This window comes from Gallinula chloropus, assembly GCF_964237585.1.
Source record: "Gallinula chloropus genome assembly, chromosome: 30".
NCBI lineage: Eukaryota > Metazoa > Chordata > Aves > Gruiformes > Rallidae > Gallinula > Gallinula chloropus.
In genome coordinates this window covers 2,725,145-2,737,335 of record NC_140115.1, presented here as the reverse complement: position 1 = coordinate 2,737,335, position 12,191 = coordinate 2,725,145, and the positions used below count along the sequence as shown (strand labels likewise).

Below are 12,191 nucleotides of genomic sequence, written 5' to 3'. Positions count from 1 at the left end.
CCAGAGCAATCTGAGGTCGGTTGGAACGCAGGGGGGTTTAACCTCTGCCAAAGCAGTCTATCTGGTGTGGATCATGACATTCCTGACTTGAACTTCTTGAGAGGTTTCTTCACTCTCCTCTTGGTATCTGAGGTCTGTGGACTCAGAAGAAAAGACACCATGGGGCTCATTAATCATACAGAAAGACCTTACAAGCATGTCTATTCAAGTAATTTACTTCAGAAACATTAAGACCTGCGTAACTAATTGGAGAGGTTTTATTTGAGTGATGAAAATTTCAAAGGAGTTTCACAGTGGAGGATTTATTTCATAGGAAAAAATGTTTCTGTCATATCTCTGATCATGGAATAAATTTCAGCAGCATGCTTGTCCTGGTTTCGGTCAGGATGGAGTTAACTTCTTTTGTAGCAGCGGATGGAATGCTGTGTTTGAGAGTTAAAATGAAAGCAGTGCTGATAACACCCTGATGTTTCTAGTTGTGGTCAAGGAGTCAAGGATTTTCTCAGCTTTTCGTATTTCTCTATTCATGAGAAAGGAGGGGCGAAGCCAGGACAGGTGCCCAAGATGGCCAAGGAGAGTATTCCACGCCAATTACATCCTGACCAGGATATCAGGGGGCTGACGGGAGGAAGGCCGAGGGTGGCTCCAGGACACGCGGTTCTTGGGGGACAGTCGGGTTCTGGGACGGCTCTGGGTGGCACGGCCTGAGCTGTGTGGTTTGGTGAGAAACCGCATTGTGTATCAACAGCTTCATAGATTTTTGCTCTAGAGTCCTGTCAGCATTGTTATATTGTATCTTTCTGTTATCTTAGTAAACTATCCTTATCCCAACCCACGGGCCTTTTAGTTTCTTGGTTTTGGGGTTATTTGCCCCTTCCTCTTCCTTTTCCCTTCCCTTGCCTCTCACCCCCCACTTCCCTCTTCCCCTGTGCTTTTCCTTTAAGGAGCAGGCAGCTGCCTGGATCTCGGCTCTCAGCCTGGGTAAAACCAGGACAATGCTGCAATGGATGCTGGTCCAGAGGTCTCCTAAGGAGATCAGGACAGGCAGGAAGAGCAGTCTCTTGAGATCCAACCCTGTCTGGAGAGCTTTGATCTTCTCCAAGCCCAGCAGTTCCCTCACCGGCCTCCTTGGACTCCCAACACTTTTCCTGGCATCATCTGTGTTCACAGGCACTGAAAGATTTCTCTGACAACAAACAGCAGTTCAACATGACACCGTTTAATAACCAAGAAATCTCTCTCCTCAGCTGCCTGCTACGGCCAAGCAGCGTGTGAAGGGGGTCAGCTTTCAGAGGAGAGTCTCTCGCAGAACAGTTTCACAGAATCACAGAATCAGAATCACAAAATTATCAAGGTTGGAAAAGACCTAAAATATCATCCAGTCCAACCATTCACCTATTACTACTAGCTCCCACTAAACCATGTCCCTCAATACAACAGCCAGTCTTTCCTTGAACGCCCCCAGGGTCGGTGACTCCACCACCTCCCTGGGCAGTGCATTCCAGTGCCTGACTTCCCTTTCCGAGAAGCAGCGCTTCCTAATGTCCAGCCTGAATCTCCCCTGGCGCAGCTTGATACCATTCCCTATAGTTCTGTCACTGTCATCTGTTTCAATCAGATACATAGCAAGGTCATTTATCAACACACTGAACCTCTGACAGAACAGTTCATTAGACTTCTGAGAGATGGGATATTTCAAACTCTCTGAAGCTCAAAGCAGAAATGGGTGAGATGAGTGGAGGTGAATAATCAAAGAGCAAGTACAAGTGGAATCCTGTGAGCAAAGAGAAGGCCAGTGGTATGCAGAAGAAGATGAGCAGTTGGTTGCTACTTAGAAACATCCATTCATCAGTTTCAACATGGAATCCTTGAGCTCCTGGTTCCTCATGCTATAGATGAGGGGGTTCACTGCTGGTGGAACCACCGAGTACAGAAATGCCAATACAAGGTCCAGAAATATGGAGGAGATGGAGGGGGGCTTCAGGTTGGCAAACATGGCAGTGCTGACAAACAGGGAGACTACAGCCAGGTGAGGGAGGCAGGTGGAAAAGGCTTTGTGCCGTCCCTGCTGAGAGGGGATCCTCAGCACAGCCCTGAAGATCTGCACATAGGACACCACAATGAACACAAAACACCCAAAAGCTAAACAGACATTGAACACAATGAGTCCAGTTTCCCTGAGGTAGGCATCTGAGCAGGAGAGCTTGAGGATCTGGGGGATTTCACAGAAGAACTGGTCAACAGCATTGCCATGGCACAGGGGCACTGAAAATGTACCGGCTGTGTGCAGCACAGCATGGAGAAACCCACTGGCCCAGGCAGCTGCTGCCAGGTGGACACAAGCTCTGCTGCCCAGGAGGGTCCCATAGTGCAGGGGGTGGCAGATGGCAACGTAGCGGTCATAGGCCATGACAGTGAGAATATAGTACTCTGTGACGATCAAAAATACAAAGAAAAATAGTTGAGCCACACATCCAGTATAGGAAATGGCCCTGGTGTCCCACAAGGAATTGGCCATGGATTTGGGAACAGTGGTGGAGATGAAGCCAAGGTCAGCAACAGAGAGGCTGAGGAGGAAGAAGTACATGGGGGTGTGGAGGTGGTGGTCACAGGCTATGGTGATGATGATGAGTCCATTGCCCAGGAGAGCAGCCAGGTAGATGCCCAGGAAGAGGCAGAAGTGCAGGAGCTGCAGCTCCCGTGTGTCTGCAAAGGGCAGGAGGAGGAACTGGCTGATGGAGCTGCTGCTGTTGGACATCTGCTGCTGTCAAGTGTGGAGACCTGTCAAAGGATAAAAAGGTAGTGACAATTTAGGGAACAATTCTTTGAGGGAAACAGTTTCCAATTCACATTGACTCCCTGTATTCAGGAAGCTTTTTGTCAGGTCCCTTTTGGGAGGTCTGCTTTGTGCTGGCTTGAGTGTGCCACTGCTGGGAGGAGGGTTGGCTGTGGGTCTTGAGAACTCAGTCCTGCTTGGCAGCAGTCAGTAAATAGAGGGATGTTGTGATCTCAGACTAAATGCCCTGTGGATAGGAAGGAGCTTTTCAGCACTGTTACTCCAATTTCACTGAGGGCAGAGCAGAGTTTTAAAGCTTTGGTTTTCTCCTGACTGAGAGCTGAGGAATCCAGTCTCACAGGGCAGAGCTCCAAAGCTCTCCTGCGGTCTCATCCTACCCAAGGAGGATCTCAGCTCTCCGCTCCCAGCCAGGGACACACAGGGCTCAGTACAGCTGCCCACACACAGGTGATGAGTGGCATTGCCACGGCCTCTGTGCTGAGATGTCTCCTGCATGGGGCTCCTCTCTGGGGCACAAGAGTCCCTGGGAGAGCAGTGCCATTGTGGGAGGCAGCTGCAGCCCAGAGGGAACCCCCTGGAATTCCTCAGTCCTACAGATGTGGGTTCTGAAGTCAGGGTCAGCTCAGTGCCAGCCCCACAATTGGATGTGCCCAGAGCCCCAGGAAATGGTGGGAGAAAGGCAACAAGGACAGGAGAGGAAACGGCAAGAAACATTCCCCAGGAGGCTAGAAGGACAGGCACTCGGAGGGTTCTTCTCTCTGGGACAAGGACCCTGCACCATATTTCCATGCGTCAGACTTTACATCCACTGCTTCTTTCCACAGTGCGAATGCAGCCATGCCCAGGAGAGGACAGCTGTCCTGCCCTGTCCCTCTGATGGGGCAGAAGGGCATCCCTTCTAGGCAGCACTTTCTGGTCCCAGAGAGAACCTGTCCTCCTGACAGACCCCACACACTGTCCCATGTCCCAGCTTTAGAAGATCCCTCCAGGAACAGAACCTGCATTGCCCTGCACCCACAGACATACCAGGGAGAGGCTGCAGAGATTTCTCCTCCAGTGAGCTCTCAGCATCCATCAGCTCTCTCAGCCTCACAGGTCTCCCCTTGGTGCCAACAGGCAGTGTCCCCAGCCCTGTGTGCTTGGCAGAGGAGCTGCTCCTGGCCAGAGCTGTCTCTCTGCAGCACTGCTGGGTTGCCATGAGCTCCCGCCATCCCAGGAGCCTGGCCAGCTCAGCAGGAGAAGACCAGTTCTTTAGGCTCCCTCCTGGTGCCTCAGATCTCATGGGAATCGTTCTATGATCTCATCTCTGACAATCTCAGGATGTCCCTGCCCAGGGCTGTGGGTCAGCGCTTGGCATTTCTGCTTCATCAGACCAAGCCAGGGTGTCCTCAGCATCAGAGCTGCCTGTGCTTTGCCTGGGTTTGTCCTCATGGCCTCCAGTTGTCTCCTCTGAGCCCCTGGGGAGGCTTTGTCAGGAATGGCTCCCAGTGGGGCCTGTTAGTGCTTCAAGGTACTTTGGGCATTACTCCTGGCTTGAACTTCTGGAGAGGTTTCTTCACTCTCATCTTGGTATCTGAGGTCTGGGGATTCAGAAGAAAAGACACCATGGGGCTCATTAACATCCAGAAAGCCCTTACAAGCATGGCTCTTTAACTCATTTTCATTAAAGAGTCAAAACTCCTACAACTACTTGGATTTTAGTTGGGTCCTTACGTTTCAAAGGAATTTCCCATGGAGGAACTTTTTTCAGTCATGGGTATTGTCTGCCATGGCTCAGTTGATAGAAGAAGTGACAGCAGCATTCTGTGATGGACATGGGTCTGCTAAGGAGATCTGGACAGGCAGGAAAAGCAGTCTCTTGAGATCCAAGCCTGCATGGAGAACCTTGCTGTTCCCCAAGCCCAGCAGTTCCCTCACTGGCCTCTTGGGACTCCCAACTCTTTTCCTCACATCATCTGTGCTCACAGGCACAGACAGATTTCTCTGACAACAAACAGCAGTTCAACATGACACAGTTTAATACCCATGAAATCTCTCTCCTCAGCTGCTGCTACGGCCAAGCAGAGTGTGAAGGGGGTCAGCTCTCAGAGGAGATTCTCTCCCAGAACAGTTTTATTCAGATACATATAATGGTCAGTTATTGTTGCAGTCTGGCGTAGCTGGGTGCTGGGAGAGGATGGGGGCTGCAGAGATGGCTCCTGCAAGAAGCAGCTGGAAGTTCTCTGCAGGCCCTACAGAGCAAACATTGGTTGATTCAAGGGCAGAGTCACTGCTGATCAAGGCCAAGCCCATCAGTGATGGTCACAGCGCCTCTGGGAATCACATTTAGGGAAACATAAACGCAAGCAGCTGCCTTTTTCCAGCAGAGAAGGGAGTGAGAAGATGGAACGAACTGTGCAGACACCAAGGCCGGGAAGAGGGGGGAGGATGCGCCCAATGTGCCCGAGTGAAAGATGCCCCTGCAGCCTGGGGAGAAACCCATGGTGGAGCGGGTGTCCCACCGCAGCCCAGGGAAAAAGCCCAGACCCCACCTGCAGCCCGTGGAGAGGCCCCACGCTGGATGGAGCAGGGGGAGACAGACAGGAGATGCTGTGACCCACGTTGGAGCCAGCCCCTGCCAGCACTGGCAGCCCGTGGGGAGAGACAGAGACACAGAGATGAGCGAGGGACAGATCCGTGTCAGAGCAGTTTTGCTGGGGGGAGGCTGGTGACCCCGTGGAGGACTGGGACTGAGAGACACTGTGACTGATGACTGCACCCATAGCAGTGACCCACAGTGGGGCAGCTCATGGACTCATGTTGGAGAAGGCCGTGGAGGACTCTCTGCCATGGGTGGGACCCCACAGTGCAGCAGGGGGAGGGTGTGAGGAATGAATGACCCCCCTACCCTGGCCAAGAAGGAAACCAACTTGCAAGGGACTGACCGAAGCCCCATCTCCCAGTCCCTGCCCCTCCCATGCCACAATGTGGGGGAAGAAGGGAGCAAAATCCTGACTAAACTGAAGTCTGCAAGAAGGGAGGGGTCGGGGGAAGGTGCTTCAAGATCTGGTCCCGTTGTTTTAAGATCTGGTCACGCTTCTCATTATCCAACTCTGGTGTCACTGGGTGTGCAGTGTAGTGTAATAAACTAGAGTTTTCTGTCCTTCCCTCTGTTGAGTCTGTTTTGCCCATGTCGTTCATTACAGGATGATCTCTCCCTGTCCTTATCTTGACTCCTAAGCCTCTTGATATCTATTTTCTCCCCTGTCCAAATAAAAAGGGGAGGGATAGATGGACTTTGGTGGGTGTCTGGCCTCCAGCCAGGGCTAAACCACCACACCCACATCAGCCATATGCCTTCTCTCAGCATCAAAGCTGATCCAGCACCAATGAAACCACAACGTCATGCACAAGTAAGGGGCACACTCCTGGCCTATCCACCACTCAGGCAAAGGTGATCTCACAGCATCTACCCCTGACATGTGCCCATTCCTGGCTTGTCAGGTATTTTGGTACCACTGACATCACAAGGACATTCCTAAGATATCTGTCAGTTCCTGGCCAATCATACATCCAGCTACCAGTGGCCTCAGAAGGACCTGTACTGTCCATAAGCCTGGTCCTAGACTCAGGCTAGAGATATTTCCTCAGAACCCACACAGCCTGTTGGACTTTTCCCAGCCTATCAACTATTCAGGGAGTAATGATACGCTTTACACAAGTTTTGGGCCTTGTCTGACCTATCAGCTACTTGGGAACCACTGACATCACGACACAGACCATCTGCCTTCTCTTGTCCTGTCAACTGTTCCGGAATCAGTGACCTCACAACAACCTCCACTGTCCACAGCCTGCTCCAGATCTGTCAGTATGACCTCAGAAGCACGTATTCCCCTATTGGCCAAGGACACGTTGAGATTTCCAGTGACCTCCCAAGCATCTACCAAATCTATGAGGCTACTCTCCACATGCTTGATCCATTGCATACCTAAGTGTCCTGTTTTCAGCTAGGATGGAGTTGAATTTCTTTTCTTATAGTGGATAGAATGCTGTGTTTAGGAATTAGGATGAGAGCAGTGCTTAGAGCACCCTGTTGCCAAGCAATCAATGGCTTTTCCAGTTGTTCATATTTCCCTACTAATGAGAAAGGATGGGATGCAGCCAGGACAGGTGACCCGAACTGGCCAAAGGGGGTATTCCATACCCATTCTGTCATGCTCAGCATAAAAGCAGGGGCTGGTTGGAGGAGGCAGCTCCAGGACGTGCAGTTTTAGGGACGGTCCAGTTTTCGGGATGGGTCTGGGCTGCACGGCTGTCGCAGATGGGATAGATCAGAGGGATGCACTTCACTCTTAAGGGAGAGGCAATAATATGTTTATGGATATAAAACAAAAGGCTGTAACAGTGTTTGGTAATAAATGTGAGAGTAATTAAGATCCGATGGGAAGGTAATCTTGATTAGTTAGTGCATAGAGAACAGGGTCAGATGAATCTATCAGGGAGACCCTCCCGTTGAGTCACGATGTTCAGAAAGAATCCCCTTGTGTTCTGAACTCCTGCTCAGAGAGGAGCCCAGGTGCGGCTGGATTCAGTCTCAGTCCCAGACTTGGTCAAGGGTTTATGTCTAAAGGATTATATGTATAATCAATCCTTTCTATTTCTCAGCCAAGATCACAAATGTTAGTGCACTTATTCCCAACTCACCCAGGATCTGTTGCGGATCTGTCACGGCAAGGATTCTCTCGACCTCGAGGAGTAACCTTGAGAGGCGTCCCTTTCAAGGGGAGATCCTGACGTGCAGCCCGCTGTCATCTCGGGAGAGCTCAAAGGGCTCTTGGACTGCTCACTATTTATGGAGTAAGACGATTGGCTCATAGTCATATTTACATACCACCCGTGGACAGTGGACACTGACCAGTGCCAGGGTGGGCACATTAGCATAGATAACCCTTGGTTATTGTGTTGTTACCTGTCTTCCTGAACTCACTGTGAGACAGATCAGAAATCACAATCAACACCAATGGTTACCAATCAATCCATATAAACAGGGAAAAGTCAGGAAAACATGGGGGCAATGGGGGAAGCATACCGTCACAGGCTATCAGGAGCGTAGTTTTCACAGTTCCTCTGTTGCTTCCCATTTCCCAGCCTGGGTTGGCTGCCAGTGTTGGGACTCCCTCCCTCCCTGTGGATCTAAAATCATTCTGACTCTTGTCAGCTCACGCTTTAAGACCTCTGACTTTAATCTGGGTGATTACAAAGCTTAGGGATCTTTCTTCCATGAGGTCATTTGGATTGTTTTTGAAACTATGGGCTTTCACCAAAGCTGCAAGCATCATATTTCAGTGGCTTGTCTTTAACAGGAAATCCTGGGGCCCGAGGCCTGCCAGTTTGGTCAGTGGCAGCCAGAGGTTTTGACATCCAGTGACAGCAGTTATCCCACCTTGGAGAACTGGAACGACCTCGGATATGAGCCACGGCAGCTTCTCTCAGATTGATGATTCTGTGATAAGAAATGTTTCTTTCCTTAGTAATGTTTTGGTCACAGTCACGAAGAACTTACCTACACAGAGCAGATAAGCAGGCACTTCTTTTATTCCAGTGCTGGGGAACACAGGGGATCGCTGCGCCAAAGACCTGTTCACCCACAGGGACAACACAACACATTTACACCATTTGTTAGCACTGGTCAAAGTTGCACAGAATGCTGCTTCCTAATTCTACCTTTGCAATCACTGGCTTCCAGTTGTCTCACTTGATCTATATTCCTACTCTAAGGAAATCGTTGGTTCACTTCACTGACTTCTTGGACTACAAAGAGGGGAGGGTTACTGTTAGCATAGGGATGCTATTTCCTGGAAGTCATTATCATGTCCCCAGCCCACGCGGAGTGATGCTGAGCGGGTTCCTCTGGTGGCCGTCGATACTCTTCCTCACTGTGTCCCAGGACTGAACCCCATTCCTGCGCGTGCTCATCTCATCTTCGGCTGATCTTTCCTAACCCTTTCCTCACTGCCCTGTTCTCCTGATTCTGAACAATTGCTGCCAACCAGATAATCTCCACACTGTGCATCTCTTCAAGGCTGTAAATAGCGATGGAGTATTTTTGTGCTGCTTCTGTCTATGTGCCATTATCTCCAGCAGTCTCTAGACATTTTTTAATCCTCATGGGGGATTTTCTGTAGAAGTGAAGGAGCAATAACTTTGAACATCTAGTGCACATTTATTCTCTGTGTTATAAAACAGGACTCCTATGAATGGCACGTATTAACTGGGCGGTGTAAATACGGATTTGCTGCAATTTGATCATTCTCTGGCTTTCTGCATTTTCTGTCATACCCAACAAAGTAAGATAGAAATTGCAGCCAAGTGTTGGATGGCTTTACATTAGCCAAGGCTATTCATAGTGATCCTGCTTCCTGCTTCTCTCCCTGTCAGAAAAGTGATGCTTGAACCTTGCCACCACAGTCTCTGTTTCCAGTGACTTGAAGTACAGTGTGACCTAAACCAGGACATGGGGAGAGCTGTGCACCTCTTCAAGGCTGGAAATAGTAATCACTGGCAACTGGCAGCCTTGAAGAGATGCAGAGCTTGTAACAGTGCCCGCGTGGCTGAAACCCTGCTGCCAGACAGCACCCACACTGACATGGCTGCCAGGCAGCACCCACAGTGACATGGCTGCCAGACAGCACCCACACTGACATGGCTGCCAGACAGCACCCACACTGACACGGCTGCCAGGCAGCACCCACACTGACATGGCTGCCAGGCAGCACCCACAGTGACATGGCTGCCAGATAGCACCCACAGTGACATGGCTGCCAGACAGCACCCACACTGACATGGCTGCCAGACAGCACCCACACTGACACGGCTGCCAGACAGCACCCCCACTAACATGGCTGCCACACCCCATGTCTCGGGCTGTGCTGCTGCTCCTCGGGCTCTCACAGCTCCGCTCCCACCAGCACAAGGTGTCTCCTTTCCCGGGCGGCTGTTCCATTCCCCACAGGAGGGGGGAGTTTCTCACCCTCCAGCCTCTCCCCACCCCCGGCACCCCCTCTCTCTGCAGCTCCGCTCCCCCGCCCAGCCAGGGCCTATGGTATCTGCCACAGCCTGGGCAGCAAGTCCCTGCCGGAGCCATCTTGGCCTCGTGTGGAGTTGGCAGCCCCAGAGCTTCAGGCCCTCAGTCCCTGGTAAGTTCACCCCTCTTTTCCACCCCCTTTTCTTTGTGATGGCAAATTTTTGTGGAAATTTCATGCTGCAACGGAGAGAGACGAGACACAGCTTGATGCAAGAAAGAGTTCACAGCCTAAAGGCTCCATCCCATTATCTGTTAACCTGGCAGCGCTTGAGGCTTTGATTCTCAAACAGCATGCCACAACTCACAATACTTTTACCTAACAATCCTCTTACCTCACAATCCCTTTACCTCACAATTCCCTTACCTCACAATGCATTTACCTCACAACACCCTTACCTCAAAATCCCCTTAATTTACAATCTCCTTGCCTCACAATCCCCTTGCCTCACATTCCCCTTACCTCACAATCCCCTTGCCTCACAATCCCCTTGCCTCACAATCCCTTTACCTCACAATCCCCTCACCTCACAATACCATTTACCTCACAATCCCCTTGCCTCACAATCCTCTTACCTTACAATCCCCTTACCTGACAATCCCTTTACATCACAATCCCCTTACCTCACATTCCCCTTACCACACAATCCCCTTACCTCACATTCCCTTGCCCTCACAATCCTCTTAACTCAAAATCCTCTTAAATCACAATCCCTTAACCTCACAATCCCCTTACCTCACAATCCCATCACCTCACAATCCCCTAACAGCAAAATCCCAATACCTCACAATTCCGTTACGTCACAATCCCTCTACCTCACAATCCTCTCACCTCACAATCCCCTTGCCTCACAATACCTTTACCTCACAATCCCCTTCCCTCACAATCCCCTCACCTCACAATCCCCTTACCTCACAATCGCTTTGCCTCACAATCCCCTTACCTCACAATCCCTTTACCTGAAAATCCCCTTGCCTAATAATCCCCTCAACTCACAATCCCATTACCTCACAATCCCTTTACCTCACAATCCATTTACCTCACAATCCCCGTAACCTCACAACGCCTTTACCTCACAATCCCCTTTCCTGACAATCCCTTTACCTCACTGTCCCCTCAACTCACAATCCCTTTACCTCACAATCCTGTTGCCTTTCACAAGGCGCGGTGACCTGATTCAGGAATGGCAACGGCGCCACACTCTGGCAGCACGGTCCATCAGCTCACAGACACCAATGTGCTGGACGGCAAATGGTGTTTATTAGCCAGAGGCACGGGGCTTTATACCCCAGGGCTGTGATGCCACTCCCATCCTCTCACCTTACCAGCTACTTGCTATTGGTTACCTGTGGAGGGGAGGGGTCCTACCTTTCCGTACAGCGCGACATCTTCCGACCGCAAAGCCCTATCTACCGACATTTCCCCCCTCCCTATGCCTACTAAAACTACTTACAGTGCGAGTAAGATTTTGGTTGGATTGATCTAGTAATCAGAAAGTAACATTTAACAAAAATATTTACGACTATTCTTTGGAGTATTTTGTGATCCTGACATCTCCCTAACACCCATTCCCACGGTCGATGTTCGTACAAACCCGTAGACGGCACGACAAACCCTAAAAGTAAAATCATACAGAGACATTGTGGCCCTTTGCCACGGGGGCTGTTTTGCCGTTGTTTGGATTCCTCTTGTTTAGGAGTCTTGAATGCAGACAGGATGCTTGCTGACTTGTCGTCCTGTCCTGGTTTTGGTCAGGATGGAGTTAATTTCATTTGTAACAGCAGATGAATGCTGTGTTTGAGAGTAAAATGGGAGTAGTGCTGATAACACCCTGATGTTTCTAGTTGCTGTCAGACAGTCAAGGACTTTCTCAGCTCTTCATGAGAAAGGAGGGGCGAAGCCAGGACAGGTGACCCAACTGACCAAAGAGAGTATTCCACGCCAGTTACGTCCTGCCCAGGATATCAGGGGCTGACGGGAGGAAGGCCTGGGGCGGCGCCGGGACGCGCGGTTCTTGGGGGACGGTCGGGTTCTGGGACGGCTCTGGGTGGCACGGCCTGAGTTGTGTGGTTTGGTGAGAAACTGCATTGGGGATCAACAGCTTCATATATTTTTGCTTTGAAGTCCTGTTAGTATTGTTACATTGTATCTTTCTGTTATCTTAGTAAACTATCCTTATCCCAACCCACGGGCCTCTTAATTTCTTGATTTTGGGGTTATTTGCCCCTTTCTCTTCCTTTTCCCTTCCCTTACTTCTCACCCCCCTTCCCCTTCCCTTTAACCTGCCCTTTTCCTTAAAGGAGCAGGCAGCTGCATGGATCTTGGCCCTCAGC

The 12,191-nt window shown here is 50.5% G+C and overlaps 1 protein-coding gene across 1 annotated transcript; it reads right to left on the bottom strand.

Moving 5' to 3' along the window:
* Positions 1-1,831: 1,831 nt before the first annotated feature.
* On the bottom strand, positions 1,832-2,410 carry LOC311202494 (olfactory receptor 14J1-like; the record flags this gene model as incomplete). Its single annotated transcript, XM_084277079.1, has 1 exon — positions 1,832-2,410. The coding sequence occupies one exon, from the start codon at positions 2,408-2,410 to the stop codon at positions 1,832-1,834; it is 579 nt and encodes a 192-aa protein (XP_084133205.1).
* Between the last annotated feature and the right edge of the window lie 9,781 nt (positions 2,411-12,191).